Genomic DNA, 27,942 nt, shown 5'->3' on the forward strand with positions numbered 1-27,942 from the left:
CTACCCTCTTGAAGGAAGCCAGAGCAGTCAGGAGCACTGGGGACGAGGCAAATTCAGTCTCAGGAACCTGACAATCAGGTCATGCTTTCCCAATGACTAACCTTCAACTGCATCGTGATGTGTGGCGATAACAGCAACATACACTTTGAGGGTGGAGGCTCCAACCGAAGGAAAGAAAGCGCAACTCTTATCAGACATCTTTTAGGGTCGTCCCGGTGGGAAGAACACCATTCAAGAACAGGTTCCACTTCAGTGCATAGAGGCACCTCGTTGAGGGGGCTCTAGCAGAAGTGATGATGTGTACCACCGCCTGGGGTAGGTCACCTAGATACTCCGTGTCACATCCAGGGACCAGACGTGGAGTTTACAGTTTCGAGGTAATTGATATGGCAATGCAGTTGAGGCCCCGTTCACTGACCTGACATTGCATGTCCATTGTACGTCCTCTGTGAGTCGAGCTGTCTGGTTGCCCGAGTCCAAACAAGATAAGAAATCCTCAGCACAGGGGAAAGTTCTCATCTGCTCTTGTCCCAGTTGACCTGAAGCCCCAACAGGTTGAGGTGATGGAGCAGCATGTCCCTGTATTCGCACTGATTTTGAGACTGAGCTAGAATCAGCCAGTTATTGAGATAGTTGACAATACAAACGTGTTCTCGGAGTGGAACATTGGCTGCCTCTGTGACTTTCGCGAAGACGCGGGGTGACAGGGCCAGCCCGAAGGGTATGTCTTTGTACTGATATACCCATCCCTCGAACGCAAACTGTAGAAACTCTCTGTTTCAAGGAAGAATCGAGACATGGATGTACGCGTTCTTCAGGTCGATCGCTGCAAACCAATCTTGGGGACGGATGCATTCGGAAATGCGTTTCTGCGTTAACATCCTGAATGTGAGCTTGTGCAGGGCCCGATTCAAGATTCGCAGGTCAAAGATTGGCCATATCCCATGCCTTTCTTGGGTACAATGAAGTAGGGGCTGTCCTTCGCCAGTAGGACATTGATTTCTGCCCGGAAGACAGGCATTGCAACTCCGCATGGAGGTGAAGAGGATGCCCTTGAACTTGGGTGAGCGCCGAGTGAACTGAATCGCATAGCCGAGTCTGATGGCACGGATGAGCCAGCAAGGTGGGCTGGGAAGCACTAGCCAGGCTCCCAGACACCGTGCAAGCGGGACCAATGGGTCCACAGACATACCCGGGATGGAGCAGCGAGGTGGAAACAGGGACTCGGCTTGGGAGGCACTGAAGCGGCCCGACGCAGGGTCTAAGTGTGTTGTGCCACACTTACCTGGTTCGAGGGTGGGGCAGAAGGTATGTGGGAAGCCCTGATAGCGGATTTCTCAGGCAGGAGGTAGCGGTCTTGGGACAGAGTTGCATCGCCACAGAACACTCCAATGGGGGGATCCCCACGTAACCCTTAGCCGCTCCGCCGTCAAGGATAGTGAAGGAGGAAAAGACATCAGAACGGTTTCGGGCAGAAAAAGGTGCCGTCCATGCTTTGGTAACCTTTTTGTGCACTTCCGGAAAGAAAGGCACTGGGGCGGGGCGCTAAGAACCAGCACAGGCCGCCCCGAGATACCAATTTTCCAGCCAAGAAGGTTCGGGACATGGTGGAGGGTTCCACTCGAGCCTGACACTTGCGGCGTCCTGGGAAAGCATAGCCGTGAGCTCTGGGTTTGACTCAGACAACGCTGGCACACTCGAGGGTGGCAGCGCAGCCAAATCATCATCCCCAGAGAAAATTAAATCCCCCTCTGATTCAGCGGCATCTGATCATCCGGTGGAGCTCTAAAAGAAACGACTGGGACCACCAAGGACGGCCCTGCCTTTTCTCTTGGAGGCTCCTCGGTTTGCTGTGCTACAGAGGAGGGAGGGGCCCGAAGACTCTGTGGGTTACCTCTCACTGTGATCCTTGGGGAATAAGTGAAGGGGCTCCACCTCTTTCAAGGTATCAAAGTCTCCACCGGTACACCACGATGGTCATGTTCACACAATGGGAATATGAGTCATCCATGACGGCCATATCAGCGGCATGATCGTCAGCCGGAATCAAACATTGGCCACATCTGGAAACACACGATCTGTGATGCATAGCAGCTGGTGCAATTATCGCATGCCAATGTGCATTGGCTCTTTTCGGCTCTCGAGCGAGATCCCCATTCGTCAAAATCACTTTTGGTTATAAACTTATATACTATATAGAGTGTGCAGGATTAGGATGCACTGTAATGGTATATTTGTCTGTTTTAGACTGAATTTAGATTGAGACTTTACATTCCTTTCAGTCATATATCAGTCTTTCTTTTGGAAAACATTTCTCATATCTGGTTGATGAGCTTTTTACCCATGTTTTTATGACTTTTGTGTTAACACAGGATGATTGTGCCAATTATGAGCAATGATAAAGGATACATACGTTTTCTTTTTTGCCAATTCGTCGAACTGCACCAGCTTGTATTTGAGACGGGCGTCTATATGAGACAGGCCTTTATAATTTTATTGTTGAGATGTTGTTCATTGAGTGTAGGCCTAGAGTCTCAAATCTCTAAAAATCTACAAATGCTCCACGTGAACCTGCGATCTTCCGACCTTTTACTATCGTGTCAATTGGTATTGATTAATATGTGCAAGGGAGAGAGAGCAAGACAGTGCTCGTGTTGTTTGAAGTGCGTGTGTGCAGCAGGGGGGCTCTCTCTCTTTCTGCTTGTTAAGCGCCCTGTCAAAGCACAACAGTCATTCTATTCTACAAACTCACCAATCAAAAAAGACCAAAAAGTGGACGATCTGACAGGTTTTAGAAGATTAAATACAACCCGAAACTAAAAAACAGACCTGGCCTCTATTGTTCTTGGATTCTGATTATTGCTGCCTGCCCTGACCTCTGCCTGTTTCCCAGATTCCCACTGTGTATTCTCCATTGTCCTGTCTGCTAATTCTTGACCCTGCCTGTACGACTAATCTTAAATAAAGCTGCATTTGGATCTTCATCTCCATGCCTCAGAGCAGTTCATAACAGAAGACTTCGCCACACCAAGATCCAGCAGTTACCTATTTGAGACCGGCTTTTATTTACCCAAACTTGCAGCCACACCAGGAGTGTAAAAGAGACAGGCGTCTATTTGGGACTCGGCTGTTATTTGAAGTTTTATGGTGGATATCTTCATAGATGAATATTAACTGCATGCACTAAAGCTGCATGATTAACTAAAATAAAATTGAATTTGCGATATGGCTTTGTGTGTTTTATAAATCACAAAGTCTGTGATTTAATGAAATAAATAAATCCACTGCATGTTTCAGATTGAAGCGTGTTACAATGTAAAAAGTGGTAATTCACCATTGTTACCATAGCCTGTTAACTGTCAGTGTTGCATTTTCATCGCAATTGCAAATTTTATCCGAAAAATCAAATCAAAATATTTTTCGTTCAGCTATATGTATGATCACACAAAAAAGTGTGTTTGACTATAATGCTCTGTCCCCACAGAGATTGTTCGAGAGACCACCGCAGCTCAGTTGGCCTTGCTGGTTCCGAAGAACATCTCTGCATATCCATCAAATGGAGAACGTTTCACCGAGGGCTACATTGATGTGTGGTGGATTGTCCATGATGGAGGCATGCTCATGCTCCTTCCCTTTCTTCTGCGCCAGCACAAGGTATACAAACATGCATACGTGTATCACGGCACAGTGTTCAGAACAATGATGGAAGAATTTTTTTTATTTTTTTATTGTTTGTAGATAATAGTAGCTTGATCATGGACAAGAAATGTACAGCTCTGGTCTAAACTCTTCTTACCTAAACAGCATTTTAGGCATCAGAGGCGTGCAAGCAACTCCAAGGCTTTTCAAAATTGAAGGCAGCAATTAACTGTATGCTGCATTTAAAGGAGACTTATCTATCTATAAATTACAGGAAAGTCTGTCTGTGTGTCTGTTATTAGAATATCTTTCAAACCGATTAGTCCGATGGATTTCAAACTTGACAGGTGTCTTGCTACGAGCATTAGTAAGTGCAGTGCCAAGTTTGACATTGTTTGGATTAGAAATGCAAAAGATATCGTGAAATATATAGGTTAAAAAAAGCACACATTGAAGATGTTTAGAAGGTTGTGGTTTAAAAATAAACATGCTGACATTGAGCTAAACATTAAGTCAGCTACAAATAAAAATGTCACTGAACTTTTGCTGTGTAATTGTAACAATGAGCCTTCAAACACACCAAACCATCAATTACTAAAAACAAACACAAAAACAGATTTTGCACCGACTCTGCACTAGTTATGCAAAATTCACTTTTACATGGTGTTTGAAAACTGATAAGTGTCCACAGTGTGTATGTCCACAATCAGCCTGTAATGGTAAAAATCCACCCACATAATCCTCATAAATAGGTACAAGCACCGCCCATACCTGGTGATGATCTGCCCTATAGACTTATTCAAAGCGGCACCATCTTAGTTTTTTAATTATTTTAATTTAATTTAATTTAGTTAATAACTAATTTAAATTAGTTTTTTGGATTTGCACAAAAGTTGATTCTGAAAGATGGGTCAATACCAACATCATACTAAAGTTCCCACATGAGAACCTGTACAACAATTTACAGTTGATCATGACGAAACATGCTAATCGATAGGTTGAATAAAGTTCATTCCACAACAACTACATAAATTCATCATTCTAAACTTCGTCCTGAGTCTCTCCATTTGTGTCCGACTCCGGTTCGAACATATTCTGTAAGGCTGAACATCGCCACTGACAGTTTCTGACATTTTGGCTGTGAGATTCTCCAATTTTGTTGTTGCCGGAGTATTAATTAAAAAGTATTAAAAACAGTTCCATTTTAATTTAAACTATTTCACCCAATATTTGTAGCTTAATATGTCAATTTCAAACACCAATTTGAGAAATCACTGTGTGAATTGTCAAGTCTCTCATCCAGTGCTATATTTATGTGGAGTGGCTGAGCATTAATGGAGTTATGTAAAGTGTGGAAGTTAATGTTTGATTTTAGTACTTTAAATCAATTGCTGCCTGTGAGGCCGTTCACTAGGGATTGAAACTGAGAACACATTCAGTTCATGTCTGTGAATGAGAAATACTGACTCGATTGCTATACTGGGCTGAGTTTCTCAAAAGCGTTGTAAGCCTAAGTAAATCATAAAACCATTAGCACCAATGGTCTCTACAATCAACTTAGCTCAAAAGGCTTTTAATAAACACAGCCCTGGACAATAACTGTGGTTCAACTGTAGGTGTGGAGGAAGTGCAAGATGCGTATCTTCACTGTGGCTCAGATGGACGACAACAGCATTCAGATGAAGAAAGACCTGATGACATTCCTCTATCACCTGCGCTTTGATGCTGAGGTTGAGGTGGTTGAAATGGTGAGGAACAAAAATGCTTTCTTCACACACATGAGCTGATACTAGAAACCATCATTCTAACCTGTTCTTTCATTTCATTCAAGCATGACGGCGACATTTCAGCCTACACTTACGAAAAGACCCTGGTGATGGAGCAACGATCGCAAATCCTCAAAGAGATGCATCTTACCAAGAACGAGCGTGAGAGAGAGGTATCCAAGTCAAAGAACAGTTTTTCCTTGTGAAAAAGAAATACACTTTAGCATACTTTTTACATTTTAGCATACACTTTTAATCAAATGAAAATGTTATAGTTTAAATGTAAATAAAAAATGCAATTAGCTGAGCTTCAGAGTACTATATATATAAATATATACATATATAAATTTGTGTAAGCCAAATCTGCGTAATTGTAGCGCAAACACTCAACTCTTGAGTCATTGTGATGTATTAAATACAGCATATCGCACAAAATCTGCACATATCTGGCTTACTTGAACACACTCGTCACTGCTCAACCAATAACGGCGCGCTTGTTCATTTGCATTGAAGGAATAGCAAAGATTAAAAAGCATTTGGTTAACAGAATCAAAAAAGACTGTATTGTCTTTTGTTATTATTGACTGTAAAACAGATTTTTGGTGGAAAGGAATGAATGATTAAGGGATGGACATTGCTGGATAATAGGATTTAGTTTGAATAAGAAAATGTATGAAATCCACATTTTTATTTAAATAAAAAATATATTTTTTTGTGAGTATATATCAAATATACTTTTAAAATTTTAAGTACAATACTTCAATAAATTAAGAATTAAAGTACAGTAGTGCACATTCAATACAATTAAACACTTTTTAAGGGTATGTTATATTAATGTAATAATTAGATTACTGGATTGCACTTTTTAAAAGTGTAACTATTCAATTCAATTCAAATGTATTTGTCTAGCGCTTTTCACAATAAATATTGTTTCAAAGCAGCTTTACAGAAAGTGCCTTTCAGAAATGTACATAGACAAAATACAGTTAGTTACTAATAGGGCATAACATATCACCGGCATTGAGTCATCTCTTCACAGGCGTTTAGTCGTCTCATCACAGGTGTTTGGGCATCTGAAGTCTCTGTGAAAGGCTGGATACAAACTGGAGCTGATGAACGCTATTTACGCTGATAACAGCAGAAAAGTACATGGGAAATAATTAGCATAGCTGCTGTTAATAATATTAATGCATTCGATCTGATTCAACTGCTAAGCCTTATGAGAATGCTTGGCTAAAGAGATGCGTCTTTAATCTAGTTTTAAACTGGGACAGCGAGTCTGAGCCTCGAACAATATAAGGAAGGCTATTCCAGAGTTTTTAGTGTTAAGTTTAAGTCAGTAAAAAATGTGTTAATGTACATTGAACCTCTGTGCTGAATATTGTTTACGATTTCATATGACTGTTTACTAAAGGAAAAGGGGGACTCTTATTATGAAGTTCCCGGAAGTGTTGGGTTGTTGTTTTTGAGCGTACACCGCGGTGGTGTAACAGGCAATGTGATCTAATAAACGGAGGATTAATTCTAAGGTGTATTCTTTTGAGTAACATTGGTAGCAGAGGATGGTTAGCAACTATAGAACACCCCCAACCTTTGATGAAGGAAAGCCATATGAAAGTTGGAAGAATGAAGTCGCAATTTGGACTAGGGTTACGGAACTCGAAAAAAAAAAACAGGCGCTTGCTGTGGCTTTGGCGCTGTCTGGAAGAGCGAGAGAAACGGCGATGGAAATACCGGTAGACGATTTGAATAAGGACACTGGTATGAACACTTTACTAGTGAAACTCGATGATTTGTTTCTCAAAGAAGAAAAGGACCAAGTTTACGAGGCGTACTCGAGCTTTGACCGGATTATGAAAGATAGCAGTGTTTCCATGACAGACTATATAATTGATTTTGAACAACGGTACTCGCGGATGCGTAAATATAATATGGAGCTTCCCGACGCAGTATTAGCATTTAAACTGCTGGACACTGCGTGCTTAGAAGTGAAAGACCGACAGTTAGCTCTGACAGCATGTACAGATTTGAATTTTGCGTCAATGAAGTCAGCACTGAAGAGGATTTTCGGAGGAAAGTCCGCTTCTACTGTGGGGATTAATCAGGAAACAGCATATGTAACGGAACAAAGGCGACAAAGGAGCAAGCCATGGTCACAAAATGTTCAGCAAAAAACACCACTGCCTGGCAGCAACCCTCTGGACAGATATGGACGCAGATCAAAGTGCGCTGTTTGTCAAAGCACATTCCACTGGGCCAAAGACTGTCCACACAGAGGTGAGCAAGTCAAACTTACTGAAGATTGTAAAACAGATGATATAGAGGAGTGCAACATTACTCTGTATACTAAAGAGTGTCCCACTGAAGCAGAAATATTTATGACAGAGTGTTTCGGCTCAGCAATAATAGACACTGCATGCACACGGACTGTGTGTGGACAGGAATGGATAAACAGTTACATCGCTGAACTAAGCCAAAACGAGATAAAAGACCTGAGAAAGACAGAAACACCCAGTCACAGACCCTTTAAGTTTGGTGATGGAAAAGTGGTCTATTCCAACAGAAAGTTGAAAATTCCTGCAAAGATTGGACAAACTAAGTGTCATATTGAAACTGAAGTTGTGCCAGCGAAGATTCCACTACTCTTGAGCAAGGCATCCATGAAAAGAGCAGGGACAGTGCTGGATATGGAGAATGACAGTGCGGTGATGTTTAGTCAACCTGTAAAACTTGACTTTACAAGCTCTGGTCATTACTGTGTAAACATCATGGACAATGAAAAGAAAACCATTCAAGGTGACGAATGTGTCTTGGTGGCTGTTGAAGATGTCACTCTAACAGAACAAAAGAATGAGAATGTACAAAGTCAGTGTGAAGAGGAAATACTGACAATCTCAGAAAAAATTAGTTCAGCAGAAAAACACAAAATCCTGATGAAGCTTCACAGACAGTTTGGTCATGCTTCTGCTGACAGACTGCAGAGACTTCTTACTAGCTCTGGGAATAAAGATGCAGAATGTAGTGTCATTCTGGAAAAAATTGTCAGTGAATGTGAAACATGTCAAAGATACAGTAAGACCAAACCAAAGCCTGCTGTTGGCCTACCACTGGCATCACAGTACAATGAAACTGTTTCAGTAGATCTGCATGAACTTCAACCAGGTGTGTGGTATCTCCACATTATTGACCAGTTCACAAGGTTTAGTGCCGGCAGCATACTAACCACAAAGAAATCTTCTGAAATAGTGAAACACTTTGTCCATGTCTGGATAAGTGTACATGGTCCACCTCAGAAACTTTTTAGTGACAATGGGGGAGAATTTAACAATGATGAGGTTAGAGACATGGCAGAAAACTTCAACATAGAAATAAAGACAACAGCAGCATACAGCCCGTGGAGTAATGGACTTACAGAGCGACACAACCAAACACTTACTGAGATCATGATGAAAGTGAAGTCAAGTAATGGCTGTGACTGGGACACTGCATTGGACTGGGCTCTTATGGCAAAGAACACTATGCAAAATGTCCATGGCTACAGTCCTCATCAGTTGGTGTTTGGACAGAATCCCAACCTGCCATCTGTATTAACCGACAAGCCCCCAGCTTTAGAGGGCACCACGAAAAGTGAGTGGGTGGCAAAACACATCTCCGCTTTACATGCATCAAGAAAGGCGTTCACTGAAGCAGAATGCTCAGAAAGAATACGGCGAGCACTACGTAAACAACTGCGTCACACAGATGAGAAATATGAAATGGGTGATAAAGTGTACTACAAGAGAGTTGATTGTCCAAAGTGGAAAGGACCAGGAGTTGTTATTGGCCAGGATGGTGCTGTGGTGTTTGTCAGACATGGAGGAACCTGCATTAGGGTACACTATCTCAGGCTAAGAAAAGTAAACCCAGACAGTGGAGATCAACATGTCAGTAAGGATGATGCTGAAATTGACACAAACAATGAGCCAAGACAGGAGACGACAGAAGATTCTGGCAACAACACGGAGCGAACAGACACCGTAACCGAAATAGAGCAAAGTTCTGTGCAAACTCAGCACGCAGGGGTATCCACTATGGGGCAGAATGTAGCAGCACAACCCACAAGTGATGACATTGGGACACAAAGTGATACAGAGCAAGGAAAGGAGGTCCGTCTAAAAACAGGGCAAGTTCTAAAATACAAAGACAGAGACAGTGGGGCTTTTCACAAAGCAAAAGTAATAGGGCGTGCAGGCAAAGCTACTGGCAAATACAAAGACTGGTATAACCTTCTGCTCATAGAACCCACTAATGTTGCAGGCAGTAAAGATTCAGTTGACATATCATGTTTAGAGTGTCTTCAAATAGAACCTGCTGTTACAGATGTAAGTGTCACAAATGTCAGTGAGGATGTATTGGTAACAAAAGATCTGTCCTTTGACCTAGCCAAACAAGAAGAGATGAAGAGTTGGAGAGATAACAGTGTGTTTGAGGAAGTTCAGGATGAGGGACAAAAGTGCATCTCTACCAGATGGGTATGCACTCTCAAGGAAACACTAACTGGACTAGTACCGAAAGCACGATTGGTGGCCAGAGGTTTTGAGGAGTTAAATGTGTCAGAGCTACAAAAGGATTCACCCACATGTGCTTCAGAATCTCTTCGACTGCTGGTGGCAGTTATTTGTCAAAAACAGTGGACACTTCATTCTATGGATATAAAATCTGCATTTCTACAGGGAATAGAGTTGTCACGTGACATCTACATCAGGCCTCCCCCTGAGGCCGTCAGTGAAGGAACATTATGGAAGCTAAAAAAGTGTGTATATGGCTTGGCAGATGCTTCATTGTACTGGTACAATAGAGTCAAAGACATAGTGCTGAAAGCAGGAGGAAAAATGTCCAAGGTTGATCCAGCTGTTTTTTATTGGCTAGATCAGGACTGCATTGTCACTGGGGTGCTTGCCTGTCATGTGGATGACTTCTTATGGGGAGGCACGGAAAGTTTCTCCTCAACCGTAATACCACACCTTAGATCTGTTTTCCAAGTTGGACGTGAGGAACATGATCACTTCTGTTATGTGGGAATAGATTTTGTGACTATTGACAGAAAAGTACAAATACACCAGGAGAGCTACATTCAACACATGCAGCCCATACATCTGGATCCTTCACGAGCTGTGGAACAAGACTCATCTCTCTGCGAGGAGGAAAAAGATCAGCTCAGATCCAAAATAGGCCAAATTCTCTGGGTGGCAAGGCAGAGCAGGCCAGATGTTATATTTGATGCAAGCAATTTGACATCTAATATAAAAAATGCTACTGTGCAGACAATTCATGAAGCAAACCGGATAGTGTGCAAACTTAAGTCCAAGAAGGTAATTCTAAACTTCCAACACTTGGGCAGAGACAGTGCTCTTAAGATGGTTGTGTTCAGCGATGCTTCGTTTGGAAATCTTTCCGATGGAGGCACTCAAGGAGGCCACTTGATTCTTCTAATGGGAGAAAATGGAAAATTCTCACCCCTTTCATGGCAATCAAAGAGAGTCAAGAGGATTGTGCGGAGCACACTTGCTGGTGAAACTTTGGCAATGTCTGATGGAATTGACAATTGTATTTTTCTGTCCACACTGTTCTCAGAACTAACTGCTGGTGATGCTGATCATGCTCCACCAATAATCTGTGTCACAGACAATCATTCGCTTGCTGATGCACTTAAGTCCACAAAGTCAGTCTCTGAGAAAAGACTCCGTCTGGAGATAAGTAGCATCAAAGAACTTGTACAAACACAGAGAGTAGAGCGAGTACTGTGGTACAACACAAAAGAACAACTTGCGGACTGTCTTACCAAGAAGGGGGCATCAGCTTGCCAGTTACTCAAGGCACTGAGTGAAGGACAATGTAAACTGAATTAAAACAAAGTCTATCTTTGAGTTGTACCCAAAATCTGGTTAAAATTTACCAGTTCGTATTTTTGTTCAAGCAGGATGTTGTTCAGTATGTCCTGTTAGTATGTTGACTTAAAAAAAAAAATAATAATAATTTTTTTTTTTTTGAAGAGTGGGAGTTTGTTAAGTTTAAGTCAGTAAAAAATGTGTTAATGTACATTGAACCTCTGTGCTGAATATTGTTTACGATTTCATATGACTGTTTACTAAAGGAAAAGGGGGACTCTTATTATGAAGTTCCCGGAAGTGTTGGGTTGTTGTTTTTGAGCGTACACCGCGGTGGTGTAACAGGCAATGTGATCTAATAAACGGAGGATTAATTCTAAGGTGTATTCTTTTGAGTAACATTTAGGAGCTAAATGAAAGAACGCCCTCACTCCTTTAGTGGACTTAGATATCCTAGGAATGACCAGAAGCCTTGAATTTAGTGATCTTAAAGAACGTGATGGATTGTAGGGCGATAGAAGTTCCATAGGACACAGGAGCTAAACCATTTATGGCTTTATAGGTCAGTAGTAATACTTTGTAATTGATACGGAACTTAATTACCAGTGTAGAGATGAGGTAACCACCAGTGTAGAGATGATAAAATTGGTGTTATATGATCATATTTTCTTAAAACATAGGGTTAAACTTTATTTTAAGGTGTCTGTGTTGCACTGTAACTATACACCGAGTAATAATAATTAACTGCATGTACTTACTGTAGAGTTAGATTAAGATTAGGTTTGATTAAGGGTTAGTTGCATATAACTATGCAGAATTTTTTAGTTATTACTAACTACATGTGACGTAAAATAAGGACAGTGTAAAATAAAGTGTTACCATGTACTCTCTTTAAAGGTGCATTGCGCAACATTTCATGTTAAAAATAGCCGTTTTCTAACCCATACATGCTTAAACAATCGCCTGATGAGCTGAATGAGCCCTTCTTTGATCACTGCGATCGCCTCTATAATCCTGTACAGTGAAATATATAAGAGGGATTCGGGCTCGAATCTGATACTGGGCGTGACGTCATGTGCGTTCACGCTCGCCTGGCTATGTCTGGCAGGTTCGTGTAGCTATTCGCTGCCGTTCTCCGTATCAGAGAAGACAACTCAAGCGACACAACTCTAGTCAGCTTTCCGCAAAAGTAGAAGATGGATTCAAAGGGGCTGTTTACACCTGGTCACTTGATGCGTTTTCTGTGATCGGATAGCTTATTCGATCGTGAAAAGACCAGGGTGTAAATGCCCTCCGAAACGCATTCGAGACGGATTTGAATCCGATCGCTCAAACCACTTGAGGACGTGGTCTGGGCCGCATTCCAGACGAAACTGGACAAGTGTAAATGCATCTGGTTGTTGAAACCAAGCTATATGTCATGTTATTTTAGTCATATATGACGATGCGCATCACCTCAGATGAGCAGCTGAGCCCCCATTCATCAAGCCAGCGCACCGCAATCTATCGCAAATCAAAGTGAAAGTAAGTCGCAGACGCTTAACACTACCATCTTCATTAAAAGTAAAGAAATGAAATGATCTTACCAGGCCTGTTGCCGATCTCTCTTATTGCTGTCTTTGCTGATTTTGAAATTAGCCGATGATTAATAAAATCCAGCTCATATCTGTTGCTTTCGGTGACGTGCACTTCATTTAATCTGTATATGGCGCGAAAAGAGACCGGCTTGTAGTTCATTCCAAACCCCAACGCAAACTCCGCGTGAGACAAAGAAAATAAAACTTCTGTCTGTCCAGTGCCAGGCGTCGGAATAAGACGAGAGTCAACATCGGGAAGGCTTTCAACAAACGGAGAGATCTCCGGTCTGCTCTCGGGCTCAAACGGGTCCAATACAAAGTGATAACTGAACGTGTTTCCATAATAATTCAATCATAAGTGGATACAGTAAGCACAGGGAGATAGATGGAAATAAAAACCGAAGTTTTCTACTACCCCCGTTTCCGCCTCTCACACACTAAGTGTGTAATTTACTCGAATGCCTTTCCTTTCATATATTTTAAATGACTTGCAGATTTATTACTGTATTACCTCATTATGACTGTAACAAAAGATGTGTGCCGCACAGTGTGCGGCTGATGCTCCTTAGGTTATGAACAACAGCTCGTGCAAACGTGCATGCGTGTGTGTTCCTCCATGAACGCGCCAGCTCTGGTTGCAGTTTCGGTTGTCGCCAGAGGGGGTGTAGTTCTGCAAAAACTCAGAGACTTGCGTTTAGCTCCTTTAAGTACACTTAAGTTCCCTTTATTTCATTAATATAATATCTGCAAGTAAAAATACACTTTTAAGAATTGAGTTGGGGTTAGGGTTACAGTTAAGCCTAATTTGGCAATACAGTTAAGCAGACGTAATTTTCACAAGGTTTATTCTAACAGACATCAATGTTTAGCCTTTTGAGTCAGTCTAACCGCGCTGATGTTGTCTCTTCAGATTCAGAGCATCACAGATGTGTCCCGTGGCTCTATACGGCGAAAGAACCCTTCAAACCTGCACCCCCAGAGGAGCATCGCCGAGGAGTCCGTGACAGGAGGTGGCGAAGAGAAACCCGAGGAGGAGGTAGCTGCTGTCTCTCAGTTTTGTCTCTGTGCCAGTGTGTGACTTTGTGCTTGTTTTCCAGTTGAGCTAATCACGCCTTTCCTTCAAGCCGATTAGATGAAAACACGGACCTTTCAGCCATGAAGATAGCATCTCTTCATCACTTTCTATTTTTGCAATTCTCTCTCTTCTCTCAGTCATTATCTACTAGAAAATCATTATCTTCTGTTAACACCCTGTCTTTTCTTTATCCCTCTGAAAACAAGGTTACCGGGAAAAAGCGACAATTCTCACTTCCTGATTTTTGTTTCATCCCTCTCTACCCTCTCACTCTTTTTACCTTTCTCTTAGTATGTCCGTCTCTCCCGTCCTCGACAGGTTCAACTAATTCAGGGCAAAAATGCCACCCCCACCCCCACTAGCCCCACCTCCCCTACCGCTCCCACACCAGTGGCCATGAGCCCCGGAGAGGAGGTGCAGATGACCTGGACGGACGAAACAGAGAAGACCAATAAACCAGCAGAGGCCAACCCTGACAACGTAAAGGATATGTTCAACATGAAACCGTGAGTCAAGAGAATGGCGGTCTCGACTAAGTATATATTGTGTCTGCTATAATAGATTATTTTTAAAAACGTAGTTTTTGCGGGAAAAAAAGGAAATTTTCACATAATCATTGTATAATTCAGAGCAGTCTCATCCCAAGACTGACATATAACTGACGTCTAATTGGGACGTCTTTTGACCATACGTCAACATCCGCCTTTTTAGGGTACCCTTAAACGTCGGTTAGATGACGTTCTCTAATCCTAACCCTACCGCAGACCTAAACCTGCCCCATCACCTAACCGACGTTAAAGGTAAAGCGTCAGTTGTATGACGGCCTGGGATCGTCATGTAACCGACGTTTAAGGGGGCCCTAAAAAGTTGGATGTTGACGTATGGTCAAAAGACGTCCCAAGACATCAGTTATATGACTTCTTGGGATGAGATATATAATTCAATTAGTTGAGAGTGAGATGTTAGTCAAACCTTTGCGATTTAGGATTTGGGGTTCTCTCTGATTTTAGTAACAATAATAATAATAAAAACTATAGACCCATGCTAATTAAGATGATTTTCTTATGGAACATGTGTCTATGGAGCACTTGAATTTGACAAAACTCACTTTACACCTCCACAAAGAGTTACAAAAGCTGTTTTCAAGGTCACTAACTTTTAATAATGTCATTTATTGATCCTGTTAGTTTGGATGCATAAGAAGACTACAATAGAAGACATAATGGAAGAAATATATTAATAATAATAAATAGTATCATTTTAAATAATCTAATTAATAATTACATTTATAATTTAAAATAAGCAAATGCTTTTTTTATCATTAAAATGTCTTTAATTAAAACGCGTGTGTATATTCACATTAAATATATATTCACATTAAATATACATAAATATGTTTTATTACGTAATAGTATGTATTTGCATATTTGCAGTACCTGCTATGGAAGCTTGTTTCCTCCACAGAATAAAAAATAAATAAGGTAATTGTGACTTTTAATCCCACAATTCTGATTCTTTCAATTTTTTCTTGCAATTGCGAGTTTACACCTAGCTATTCTGACTTTTTGTCTCAGAAATATGTTAAAAAGTCACAATTGCGAGATAAAAAGTCAGAATTGTGAGTTATGAAGTTTTTTCCTCTCAGAATTGGACTTTATAACTTACATCTTTATATCTCACAATTCTGGATAAAAAGGTCATAATTGCGAGTTAATGCTGACTTTATAACACGCAATTTTGACTGTATATTATGCAATTCTGACTTTATTTCTCGCAATTGCCAGTTCATATCTCGGAATTCAGAAAATTAGCCAGAATTGCCAGATGTAAACTCGCAATTGTGAGATAAAAAGTCGCAATTATCTTTTAAAATGTTTTATTAGGAAACAGCCCAGTGAGCAAATTTGCATTTAAAAGACGTTGCAGAGAACATGTCAAAGAAATGAAACCACACACCTTGTAATCATGGTTGACTTTGCTTACATGAGGAAACATACAAGTTATTTTGGCAAAAACAACATGTAACCGAATTCAAGGTTATTTTGGCTAAAAGTAGGTTACTCATCATAGCCGGACTATATCGGGTCTATATTTAATCGAGACAGTGAAATGACAGCTATTGCTTGCTGGGAAGCTTCCATAAACAGCAGCAATATGTTAAACTCTATTTTGAAACACAAACACTTCCATCATTATTAGAGAACTTGCATGCTTTTTAATTGTTTCGCTCTTGTCACTTCAGATTACAAAAACAGTGATGGTTAGACTGTTGTTCTTGACGCCTGATGAAAAAAATTAAAATAAAATCAGTGAAACACAAAACAATGGTTTATTCCGAACACATACCACCTGACTTTTTCAAGTTGACACTCGACATGCCAATGGTTTTTGATCAATAATTGCCCTAATGGTGCATCCAGCGCAGTCTCATACATACCCTAAAACGGCGGATGTTGACGTATGGTCAAAAGACGTCCCAAGACGTCAGTTATATGATGTCTTGGGACGTCTTTTGACCATACGTCAACATCCGCCGTTTTAGGGTACCCTTTAACATCGTTTAGACCTAAACCTACCCCATCACCTAACTGATGTTAAAGGTAAAGCGTCAGTTGTATAACGCCCCAGGATCGTCATGTAACCGACGTTAAAGGGTACCCTAAAACGGCGGATGTTGACGTATGGTCAAAAGACATCCCAAGGCGTCAGCTATATACAGTATGACGTCTTGGGATGAGACTGTGTTACACTGTTTAAAAAAAGGTCATTGAGGTCGGGTAATGACGTTCTCAACGCGGTTGAATTTGTACTGTGTTCCTGTATTTCTCTGTTCACTGGGTTGTTTACTGTTATTTCCCTTTGCTCATGCCTCAGGGAATGGGAGAACCTGTGAGTACACTTTCAAGATAACACTAATGCTAATTCCTTCACCTTTTTTCTATGCTTCATATCTCTCTAATAAGCAGATATATACAAATATGTTGTCATTTCACCCTCACATGCACAAAAAAAGTCTTTGCAATGCTCTTCCTATGATGTGTTATACAGGAATCAGTCGAATGTCAGGCGCATGCACCACGCACAGAGGCTCAACGGAGTCATTGTGAAGAAGTCGCAAGAAGCTAAACTAGTCCTGCTAAACATGCCTGGACCACCGAGGAACCGCACCGGAGAAGAGAACTGTATCCTTTTTTCCTCTAAAATCAACTGTCTATCTGACTTAAAGGTGCTCTATGTATTTTTTAGCCGCCTCTATCGGTGATGTTTCAGATTGCAACCAATTTTTACAAGAGCGCTCTTGCTCTTGCGTGTGCTCGAACACAAGAGCTTGCACTCATGGTACACGGCCACACTGAGACTTTCAACACACCGGAAAAAGCGTCACACAACATGCTGGAAACTCCACTGCACCGTTACAATGATAGGCTACTTTTATCAGCTTGACGTTGAACTAATGCCCCATGCTCGTACCATGATAATGTTACATTTGTGGTGTTATCTAGCTTACTAATCGTGTATTTCAACTATTCGTGTATCTTTCACAATCAGCAATGTCAACAGGCAAATTTATAATTTGATAACGAAAAAGGTTAGTGAACTAGCCTGAACAATTTCAGTGAAACAGTAATATATATATATATATATTTTCAAGATTTGTTATCACAACATTTTTTCTTTTGTCAAATCAACTTAAATAATTTATTTAGTTGAGATAACTTATTATTTTGAATTTCTGATGATTAAATTAATCTCCTTCATTGTATTAACTCACTTTTTCCAGTTAAATCAACTTAAAATTTTAAGGCAATCAGGTTACTTACTTTTTTAAGTCAAGTCAAGTCAAGTCACATTTATTTATATAGCGCTTTTCACAATGCAGATTGAATCAAAGAAGCTTCACAGTGATAACATGAAAGTAGTACAACACAGATCAATAATATTGTTAAATATTAAATAACCCCAACTGAGCAAGCCAAAAGCAAGCCAAAAGCGAGGCGACAGTGGCAAGGAACCAAAACTCCATCAGATTGGATGGAGAAAAAACCTTGGGAGAACCCAGGCTCAGTCGGGGGCCAGTTCTCCTCTGGCTTACATTCATATTGTTTATATATAAATATTAAATATAAATATTGTTTATGTATAAAACGGCGCCATAACATATCGCAGACGTTGAGTCGTCTCTTCACAGGCGCTGGTCCTCTCATCACAGGCGTTGGGGCATCCGAAATCCCTGTGAGAGGCTGGACACAAAACTGGACCTGACGAACGCCATAACAGCAGAAAGACAGATGGGAAATAATTAGCATAGCTGATGTTTATAATGATTTCCATTATACGGGAGTCGGTGTTAGAAAACCCCTATAGTTAAACCAACAATATTTTTTTTTACAGTGTAGTAAGTAACATTACTGTACTAAACGTGTCTGGAAATGTGTGTTATAAACAATATGTTAGTAGTGGGATGAGTGACGTTAGACTGTAGATCTAGTACATAAAATAAAAGTTACGTTCTAAAGCACCTACTTTTTGCTATCCTGGAACAGTCTTTTGTATTAATTTCATGTCTCAAATACTGTATGTTGTAGTTTACCTTGCTATTTCATTACAGTTTACCATTATTTCAGCATATCTGAAAACTTGTAATTTATCTCAATAAAAATAGCGGAGGTCTCTTCATAATTCAAACGCTCTGCCGATGTTGATCCGTGTTTTCGTCCTGAGCCGATCCGATTCACGTTTGGCCTGACGAGCTTCAGCAGATACATTTTTGTTTTGTTTTTTATATTTATGTGGAGTTTGTGTTGTTCTGGAGGCAGGTCATTTTTTGGTGTTATCAGACTCCATGTCGTCAGCTAACGCATTCTCATCCTTTACAAAACGGCCAAATACTATGCACATGGCACCCGTTATCGTTAATATTACACGTGCTTTGATGGGTAGGTTTAGGTGTGGGATTTATTACGCTAAAGGATTTATGACGCCTTGGGGTCGCGTGTTATATTAACGATAAAGGGTGCCATATGCGTAGTATATCGCCGTTTTGTCATATAGCGTCACATATGGCGCTAAAGGATGAGAACGGGCTATGTCAGCTGCAGTACCGTCACATAGACCGTATGGGAGCGCGCATGCACGTCACATCCGATGGATTTCGCAGAAAATCCGACCCGGAGACTTCACATAAAAATAGGAATACTGGCCTTCAGAGGTAATAGCAAAACCCGACGAGTGGATCATTGTAAAATGTGATTACAACCCCTTCACACACAGGCATTAAAAAAAAACGATTCATTTTAGACGAAAAGTTACATATAGCACCTTTAACAATTTTTTTTTTTTACTATGAAGTTATTTCTTGCTTGTGTATGACAGACTACTCTCATGTAAATGTCAAAGTTTGCCGCTTAACTTCAGACACACAGACATGGAGTTCCTCGAGGTCCTGACCGAAGGTCTCAACAGAGTCCTGCTCGTGCGTGGAGGTGGACGTGAGGTCATAACCATCTACTCTTGAGGGGCTCAGCTCAACCACCAAATATTCCTCACCTCTCGTCCCTCACTGCATAAACGGAACGTCCCAGTAAACCCCAACCTACACCATGAGCAATAACGCCCCAGCACATATCAGATGACTTTGCACTACATAGTCTAAAAAGACACCAGCTTAGTAGATGTCACTTCTTCCACGTTATTAAGTTATATCCTTCAATCAGTCACTCTATCTTCCTCTTATTGGCTTCATTCTCACTTCATAAAGTCAACAGCGTACATCACACACAGATCAGTAAATGATTGAGTTGGTCTTTGTTACTATATTCTGACTCATTTCCAAAAGCCCATGTTCTCCAGTGACACCAGACCAAATACTCTGATCCATCTAAACTTTATCTAATATTATATGTCTTAACAACATTTTTTGAAGGGACAGTCACACTAGATTTTAAGCATGCGGAACTTTATTTTGGGTGGGCCTAAAAAAACAGTCGATTTTAAATGTTGAAAGATTGTCAGTTACCGTTACAAACCATCCAACTTCTTTTAAAGTGTGTCGTGCATCTAAACTTGTTTTAGACTTCCAATCAGAAGTTTGGGGTCGATAAGTTTTCTTGATGTTTTTGAAAGAAGTCTCTTATGCTCCCCAAGGCTTCATTTATTTGATCAAAACAATTAAATATGCTGATTTGCTGCTTATTATTATCAATGTTGAAAACAGTTGTACTGTTGAAGAATTGAAGGATTCGTTGAGGAATAGTTCAACAGCATTTGTTTTTGTAACAATGTAAAGGTCACTTTTGTTCAATTTTATTTGTTTTATTTTTATTTTGTTCAACCAACCCCAAACTTTTGCATGGTAGTTTATATGATTCCCAAACTAAAATGTTCCTCCACGGTATAATGGCAATATTACATTTAAAGGGGTCATGACATGGATTTATTAATTTTTTTTTTTTAATATGTTCTTCGAGAAAGTTGTTTTTGCACAATATATATATATATATATATATATATATATATATATATATTTTTTTTTTTTTTTTTCAACCCTCATTCTGACCCTCTGTCTGAAATGATCAGTTTTTAAGGGGCGGCTCCTTTAAAGCTTGTCAGTGAATGATCACTATGTTATGATCAGTGTTGTGCAAGTTACTTCCAAACTGTAATACATTAGGTATTACTTGTTACTGTTATTTAAAAGTAATTCATTACCTTACAATATTACTGTCTCAGAATTGTAATGCGTTACATTACTCATGTATTACTTTTGAGTTACTTTCACCAAAATAACTAAGTAGAACTTAACTTTTGGGCTGTAACGATATGCAATATGAAACCGAAATCGCGATTCGCCACACTCAGATCCACGAACCTACAGAATCGCGACACACCTCTTCCAAGTCCAGCGTTATTCTCCTTACCGTCCATATCCAATGCTGCCTTATCTTTAAATTAGGCTATTAGTATTATTTGAAGTTAACATTATAAAATACGTAGACCTACACCACAAAACTAGTTGAGGATAAATTATTTAAAATTGGGGAAGTCCAGCATTATGGACATGACATTTGCAGTCAAAACTTGAAATACAAATTCTCCGAAAATTCATGTATTGAAACGTATATAGGCTACTTCCTTAAAGGACTCCAGACATTAGACAAATATCAGTCTATGTTTTATTTTTAATATTAGGGAAAAGACACACATTCATGCGTGACAAAAAAATAGGAGGCAAAATACATTTTTTGTAATTCTGTTAATTACACTGCGCAAATCGGATGAGGAAGGGTTGGCTCTCCAGTCTCCATAGAACTTAAAATATTCATTTTATATTAGTTTTCGTGTTCGCATTTATGAGGAAAAAACAATGTTACAGACGCGACCGCTCTGAACTGGCACTAAAAGACTGCTTTAAAACTTTCACACAGTCTGTTGCCTTTAAGAAGTAAAAGCAGACAATACACTGTAATACAAGCCTCACTGAACATGTAACGAGTAAAATATTACTGAAAATTGATTAGTAATGCCTTACACTACTGCGTTACAGCAAAAAGTAATATGTTACTGTAATGTATTACTTTTGTAATGCGTTACTCCCAACACTGCTTATGATTGGCTATCACCATTGCATAACAAACGGTATTAACCCCCACTCGCTATTGCACGTAGGTTTGTGTTTTGAAACAGCTGCTATCAGATTCAGTTGCTTCATCTGTCAATGAAAGTTTCTCTGTGAACTCTCCATTATGCTATGCCTCATTTACAAAAGAAATGCTCAGAACAAACATACAATCCTCTGATACCATTCAAATAAACCATCCATGTGTTTCCGACACTGATCCTTCTGAAGTCTGTGATTATAATTACAGAGGCAGTGATTGTAATGGGTTAATGGGTATAACTTTATAATAAAAAAGTGATTATAATTTGCTTTTGACGGGACGCTCATATCCAGCGTGGGCAAATGTCAGCCGTTAAGCGACTGAATGCCAGTGGGCGGGGCCTGTGGTACAATGATGTAAAACTATTGGTCGATGTCTTGCTCTGGAGGCAATCATATGCAAATGTTTGCCCTTGCGACATCACAGATCCCAATATCAAAAAAGCTGTTTTTGGAGCTTAATTAAATAATATAAATATATATTAAATATATATATTTAACAAAGAAGACATTTTTGAAAAAATCTGATTTTTTTTTTTTTTGCAGGCCCTCTTACGTGTCAATGACCCCTTTAAAACCTCTATTGGTCATACATTGTATAGCTATTTGAATAGGCAGTGAATACTAGCAAATTATTAGTATAGTAATGAATCTCAAAATCTATTGTGATTGCCCCTTTAGGCTTTATATTTTGTTCCTTTACTATGACTCCATTGTTTTATTGTTCATCATAGGGTAAATAGAGTGGAATCTTTCTTTGTTGAAAACAAGTCTTCCAGTGTACCTCGTAATTGTCTGAGGTGTGTTTTTACACCAAGGACAGAATTGACCAGGGTTTAATGTGAGCCAGTGTTTAATGTAAGCACTACTGGATCAATGACTATCAGCTTTGCCCTTGACCATCTGCATGTCCTCTGACTACATCAGCCTTTTAAGAGTCATATACTGTACGGTATGAGAGGGCTGGACCATGCGCGTGTGTGTGTGTGTGTATGTGTGTTTGTACTGGGGTAGATTTTATAATATTGGAGGGTTGATGGATATGTTCCTTTCCCAAATATGTTCACTTGATCCATGAAATGGAAAAATATCATCAGCAGACATGAATTATATATTGCTCAGTTACACACGTGTACATAATATGGAGAGAATTGAAAACCCATATACAGTTTAAGTATTCCATAAAGATATAATCCTGAATAATCGCATTTAATAGTAGAATTACATATATCTTAAGGGAATGTAAATAGAAAAGGATTAGTATTTATATTTCAAATATTTATTTACAAAGAAAATTATTTATTCATTCAGCAATTTTTGATCGATTGTAATCATGGGAAAACATGGTATATGTAATCATGGGAAAACATGGTATATCTCTTGCCAAATCACAAAATATAAATCGTGCCATATGAGAGGAAAAACATTTTTATCTAAAAAAAAAACGAACCAATCTTTGCATTTTCATATAGAAAAGGACAGTGCTGGGTCACGGCATCATAACATACAATATCATGTGTCTGACATTACCAGTTACTTTGTAAACCAGGTGCAGTTTCATTCTAATTAAATCATCCTTTTTCACCCAATCAAATTTGTGAACAAAAGCATATTTTAACTGCATAGTATTTTAAACTCATGTCTAATGTTTGTCACGAATGTCTGACATTTTCGTTTATTTTTACATTTGTAAAGACGACACTAATTTGCTACATTTAAGCAGCATCTGTGAGCGACTGATGCGTACTGTTCAATTCACGAGCACGAGCATATTATTTAGTTCCTGTGTGGTAGAAATAGAAAGATATTAAAACACATTTATCTAAAAAACTATTTTATTTTTTTGTAAAATTGCAATGATGAAAAAAAATATATTCGATTACTGAATAGACTAGTAAAGTATCGTCTTGTGTAACTGTGAGACCTAAAAAAAGAAAAATAACTAAATGTATGTTTTAAACTTTAAAATCAAATTGTGCTGAGTTTGCTGCTACCTTCATTACAATGTAAATATATATTGCGCTCCCCCAAAACATAAGACTGAGGGGGGGAAAAAAACGAAAGAAAAAAATGCAATATTTATAGATGTTTTTTTGCATTTAAATCGAAAGTGTAATTACATTCAGACACCCAAATTAGTGAAATAATTTAATGACAAATGAAAAATGTTTTTACAGGGTTACAACTCAAAGACAGGCAAAACGACTCAAAATGTCACCGCCAGTCTGTCCTTATACTATTCAAACATACCTCATCTTTCCTCATATGTTGTCATGTCAAAGTTCACAAAGGTAGTGTGTAAAGGTTGTGGTCTATAAAGTGATTTTTAACTTGTTTGCAAAAAGAATTTGAATTAAAGCTAAGTACATGTATTCTAGTTATGCTCAACTGATCTTTTTCTTTTTTTTAAAATCCGAAACAGAAATTGCAAAGTAAGTAATAAGTGCTATACCTATCATAATTCTTCCAAGTTTATTGCTTCTGTTCTAAAATGATAATCTTATCTGAAGGAACTTTTGCATTGCTGTGCCGTACGTTAGAATTTACAACACACCAGACGAGTTTGGCTTCTTTGGAGTCCTATGCAATTACAGTTTAGTAATTTCTTTGAGGATCTAAAATGACTTTCTACTGAATAGTTTATAGTGGTAGAGGTACTATAGATTGAAATCAGAGCTTCCGTATCTGCCAGGGTGACTTGCAGTTTTATGAGAACTTTCCACATTATTTAAAGAATAACATACCGGGACAATGTCGTGATTAAGCCATATTGGCTGTCGGAGAACAGAGGTTTTTCTCTGCGGATGACAATGATGTCTGAAGTCCCGTTCATCATGGAGTATTGACTATTTGAATTGAATTCACATCGATGCAAAGGGCTTTTCGATCTCATTTTATCAGATTCTTCTTATCTTTCCCCAAGGCTGTAAACATAAAGAAGTGTCATAAACTTTGTGTGGTATAGGATGTCGTTCCTTATCTTCCCTTGAAAGGGGCGGTAAACTCTAAAGTCACCCCAAATTGGCCAAAGCATAACTAGAAATAAGCACTGTGAAAATGCAATGTTAGTGTTTCTTTCTCACATTCAATCTCATTTGTTGGTATTTTGGTTCTTATTTCATGTCCTCGCTGTGGAGCACGCTTGAAGGGAACTTGGAAGTAAGCACCTTTTAGGGCCGGTTCACACAGAACTCGTTTTTGCGGTTAAAAACACGAGAAGCAGCTCAGTGGAGCATGAAAAAAGACTGAACTTGTTGAAAAAGTTGAACTTGTTTTTAGAACGACGCGTCATGCAAGAGTCGCAGCAAAAAGACACGAGCGCAACGGTGAAACGCATCCGTCTAGCACGTCTTTACATTGAAAAACAATGGAAAAGTAGAGGTGTGAATGGTCCCTTAGAGCTCTTTTTTTAATGCAAGATGCCAGTCAGCAAAAAAAGTGCAAGGTCTAGAGATGATTTGTAGAATGCCGTTTCATACGCAACACGCGAGACACGAGTGCAATGGTTAAAGACGTTTGTCTACGAGTTTACATTGAAAAATAGCGCTCTGTGTGAATGTGCCCTTAGAATGCATAGAAGAATCATGATTTATTTTGGGGGTTTTTTATGCAATGTTCACATGTCACTAACCTGCAACAATGTATAGATTGCAACAGTCTGGTTCCAGAATTAAAAGCTCCATTCATTTCCTCCATAGGGAAATATATTTGTAATGATAAACCTTTAAAGACAACCAATCTGTGAGCTACGATGTTGATAATTGCATGCATGCACTCTTAGAAAAAGGGTTCATTGGGGTTCTATATATAGCATGGGGTTCTTTACTCAACTCCAAAGAAACGTTTATGCTAAAAAAGGTTCAAGAACCCTTTTGGAACAAAGGTTCTTTATGGGCTATTATTCATTCACATATTACATTATTCTGCAACATTTTGTAGTTGTAATTAAATTATTGTTTATTAAACTGTTAATATCACGTTTTAATCATGCTGATTTTTGGAGGAGAAAAACTGAAATGGCACTCTTCGTGATAAAATGATATAAATATATACATTTTCTAACCCCTATATCTTGAATTTTGTGATCATTCACATGCATTCTTAAACACATTTTAGGGCGTCGATGTTTGTCAATAATATGAAATATTTAATCCGGAAAGGACAAAACAAATGATAATGAATGAACCCAAAAGGGTTCTTATTATTGAACTCTTAAAAAGGGTTCTGTATAGAACCTTTTAGGGGTTCCAAATTTGTAGCGCTGATATAGAACCTTTTCTTCCAAGAGTGTGTATTTCTGTTGAAGCCATCAGCCAGCTTTCTTATAATCGTGTTCAACGAAATTCGACGTGAAAAACTGTGCGGAAAATTTCACCAATCAGACATTACATAATGACGAATGACGTAATCGCCTCCCTACACTAAAAATATTCACATATTTCAATATATATGCATATTTTACACTAAACTTAAAATATATTTTGTGTGTGTATATATATAAATGCATAGTTTTACATTTCTCCATCATTTTTAATTTGATTATGCTGTTCGCAATGCTTCATGGCATTGTAGTTCTTTCCCTCACTGAAGCCGTTAAAGGGTTAGTTCACCCAAAAATGAAAATTAAGTCATTAATTACTCACCCCCATGCTGTACCAACCCCGTAAGACCTTCGTTCGTCTTCGGAACACAAATAAAGATATTTTTGATTAAATTTGAGAGCTGTATAACTACCACATTGGCTCCTAAGGGACTGCCTCTTGACGGCCCAAAAAGTCAATGAAGAAAATGTTTAAATATCCCAAGTGACTACCGTGGCTCAACTATATGTTTATCAAGCGACGCGAATACTTTTTGTGCGAAAAAACAAACAAAAATAACGAGTTTATTCGACTATTTCTTTTCTTCCTTGTAGGCCAGAACGAGACTTCCTTATAGATTTCCACGACGCATGCGCGAGATTTGCGATCTGAAGTAGTGAAGGCTGGTGTGAGCAGATCGCAAATCTCGCGCATGCGTCGTGGAAATCTAAGGAATTCTCGTTCTGGCCTACAAGGAACTAACCCTTTAAGTGCACATTCTTTTTTTTTTTTTTCAAGTACTTTTTTGCTTCAAATCAAAATTTGTACTGTTATGATTCATCTTATAGCTGGTTGGTTTGGTTCGTGGCTTATAAGGCTTTAATTAAGACTTTTTTTGAAATCCCTATGGGAGAAATGAATGGAAGAAAAAATTCTTCCGGATCCAACGCCGCTGAAAAAGTGGGCGGGCATTGTTGTACTCTATACTGGTATAACGCAGTTTACCAGTCGATTTACAGGGCTTATAAGATAACCAGCGAAATGAATTTGAAATTGCAGGTGTTTCAGAAGGTGCTAATGATTATTTCAGAGTGATCACTGGATGCAGTATTGAGAATCCCGACTCATGTAGAATGGGCCATTTAGCCAGACTTGATAAATCTAATCAATGCAAAGAGATATCCTTTCATGTTGGGATATCCCAGACAGAAGGGGCTTTAGACTGCATGGCTGGAGAAGTTATTTCATCATTCATTCAGTACTCCTGATAGCCGTTTCAGCATGTTGATGTTTTAACCGAAAATATCCAGACCGCACCTCCAATTTTTTGAACACTGATTCTGATTTTCTAATGGCACCGTACATCTTCTGATACTTCTGAAACTTTCCCAACAGTGTGTGCAAGAGCATTTCTACACAGCCGACATTTCGACTTTCTCCATAGGAGGGCAATTTGATGCTTTTTTTTTTTGTATGGTAGTCAGTGTAGATCCAAAGACAGTGATCTTGATTAGTGATGTGTTTTCTGTTTTCTGCTTCGGTTCTCACGAGGAGTCAAAATGGTGCATGTTTGTGAGCGTGACTGTAACGGGGGGAAAAGGGTCAAGTGTTTCCGTTTCTTTACGTATATGACTCTGTGTGACATATCACTTTATTGGAAAAGAGAGGTTAAACCGTGGCAGTTGCTTTTGTAAATATATGACACATTATAGTTATCTTAGCCTAGCTGTTTAATTTGTGTGTCCATGCAAGTTTAATATTTTAAAACTAAATAGAACATTGTGTCTCAATTGTGTTATATGAAATATATATTTAAACTATATCTTAAATTATTGTTTTATCTTGTCAAAAGCTTCAATGTTCTATGAATAATGGTTTCTCTCGACCATTTTATAGACTTGTCTGCACAAAATGCAATAAAGTTCAAGTCGTTTATTACAACCATTTATTGTGTTTTCATTTGTGAGCTAAATGTGTGCTCGTGTCTTCTTAATATTCAGTGTGATGTGGAGTCTTGAGTGAGTTTTATCATTTAAATCAGAATATTCAGGAAAACATGG

At 39.1% G+C, this 27,942-nt stretch overlaps 1 protein-coding gene across 1 annotated transcript in view; it reads left to right on the forward strand.

Annotated features, from left to right (window-relative positions):
- The window catches only part of slc12a5b (solute carrier family 12 member 5b), a 100,140-nt gene extending 72,314 nt beyond the window's left edge, over positions 1–27,826 (forward strand). Inside the window, exons 19-26 of the mRNA XM_089119435.1 lie at positions 3,485–3,654; positions 5,256–5,387; positions 5,471–5,578; positions 13,760–13,885; positions 14,243–14,430; positions 16,799–16,813; positions 16,973–17,106; positions 19,348–27,826. Of these exons, the coding sequence (XP_088975561.1) occupies positions 3,485–3,654; positions 5,256–5,387; positions 5,471–5,578; positions 13,760–13,885; positions 14,243–14,430; positions 16,799–16,813; positions 16,973–17,106; positions 19,348–19,439 (965 nt within the window). The 3' untranslated portion in view covers positions 19,440–27,826. The remainder of the gene's footprint in view (positions 1–3,484; positions 3,655–5,255; positions 5,388–5,470; positions 5,579–13,759; positions 13,886–14,242; positions 14,431–16,798; positions 16,814–16,972; positions 17,107–19,347) is intronic.
- The last annotated feature ends 116 nt before the right edge of the window (positions 27,827–27,942 follow it).

Source organism: Pimephales promelas, chromosome 14, assembly GCF_988280905.1.
Source record: "Pimephales promelas chromosome 14, fPimPro1.hap1.1, whole genome shotgun sequence".
NCBI lineage: Eukaryota > Metazoa > Chordata > Actinopteri > Cypriniformes > Leuciscidae > Pimephales > Pimephales promelas.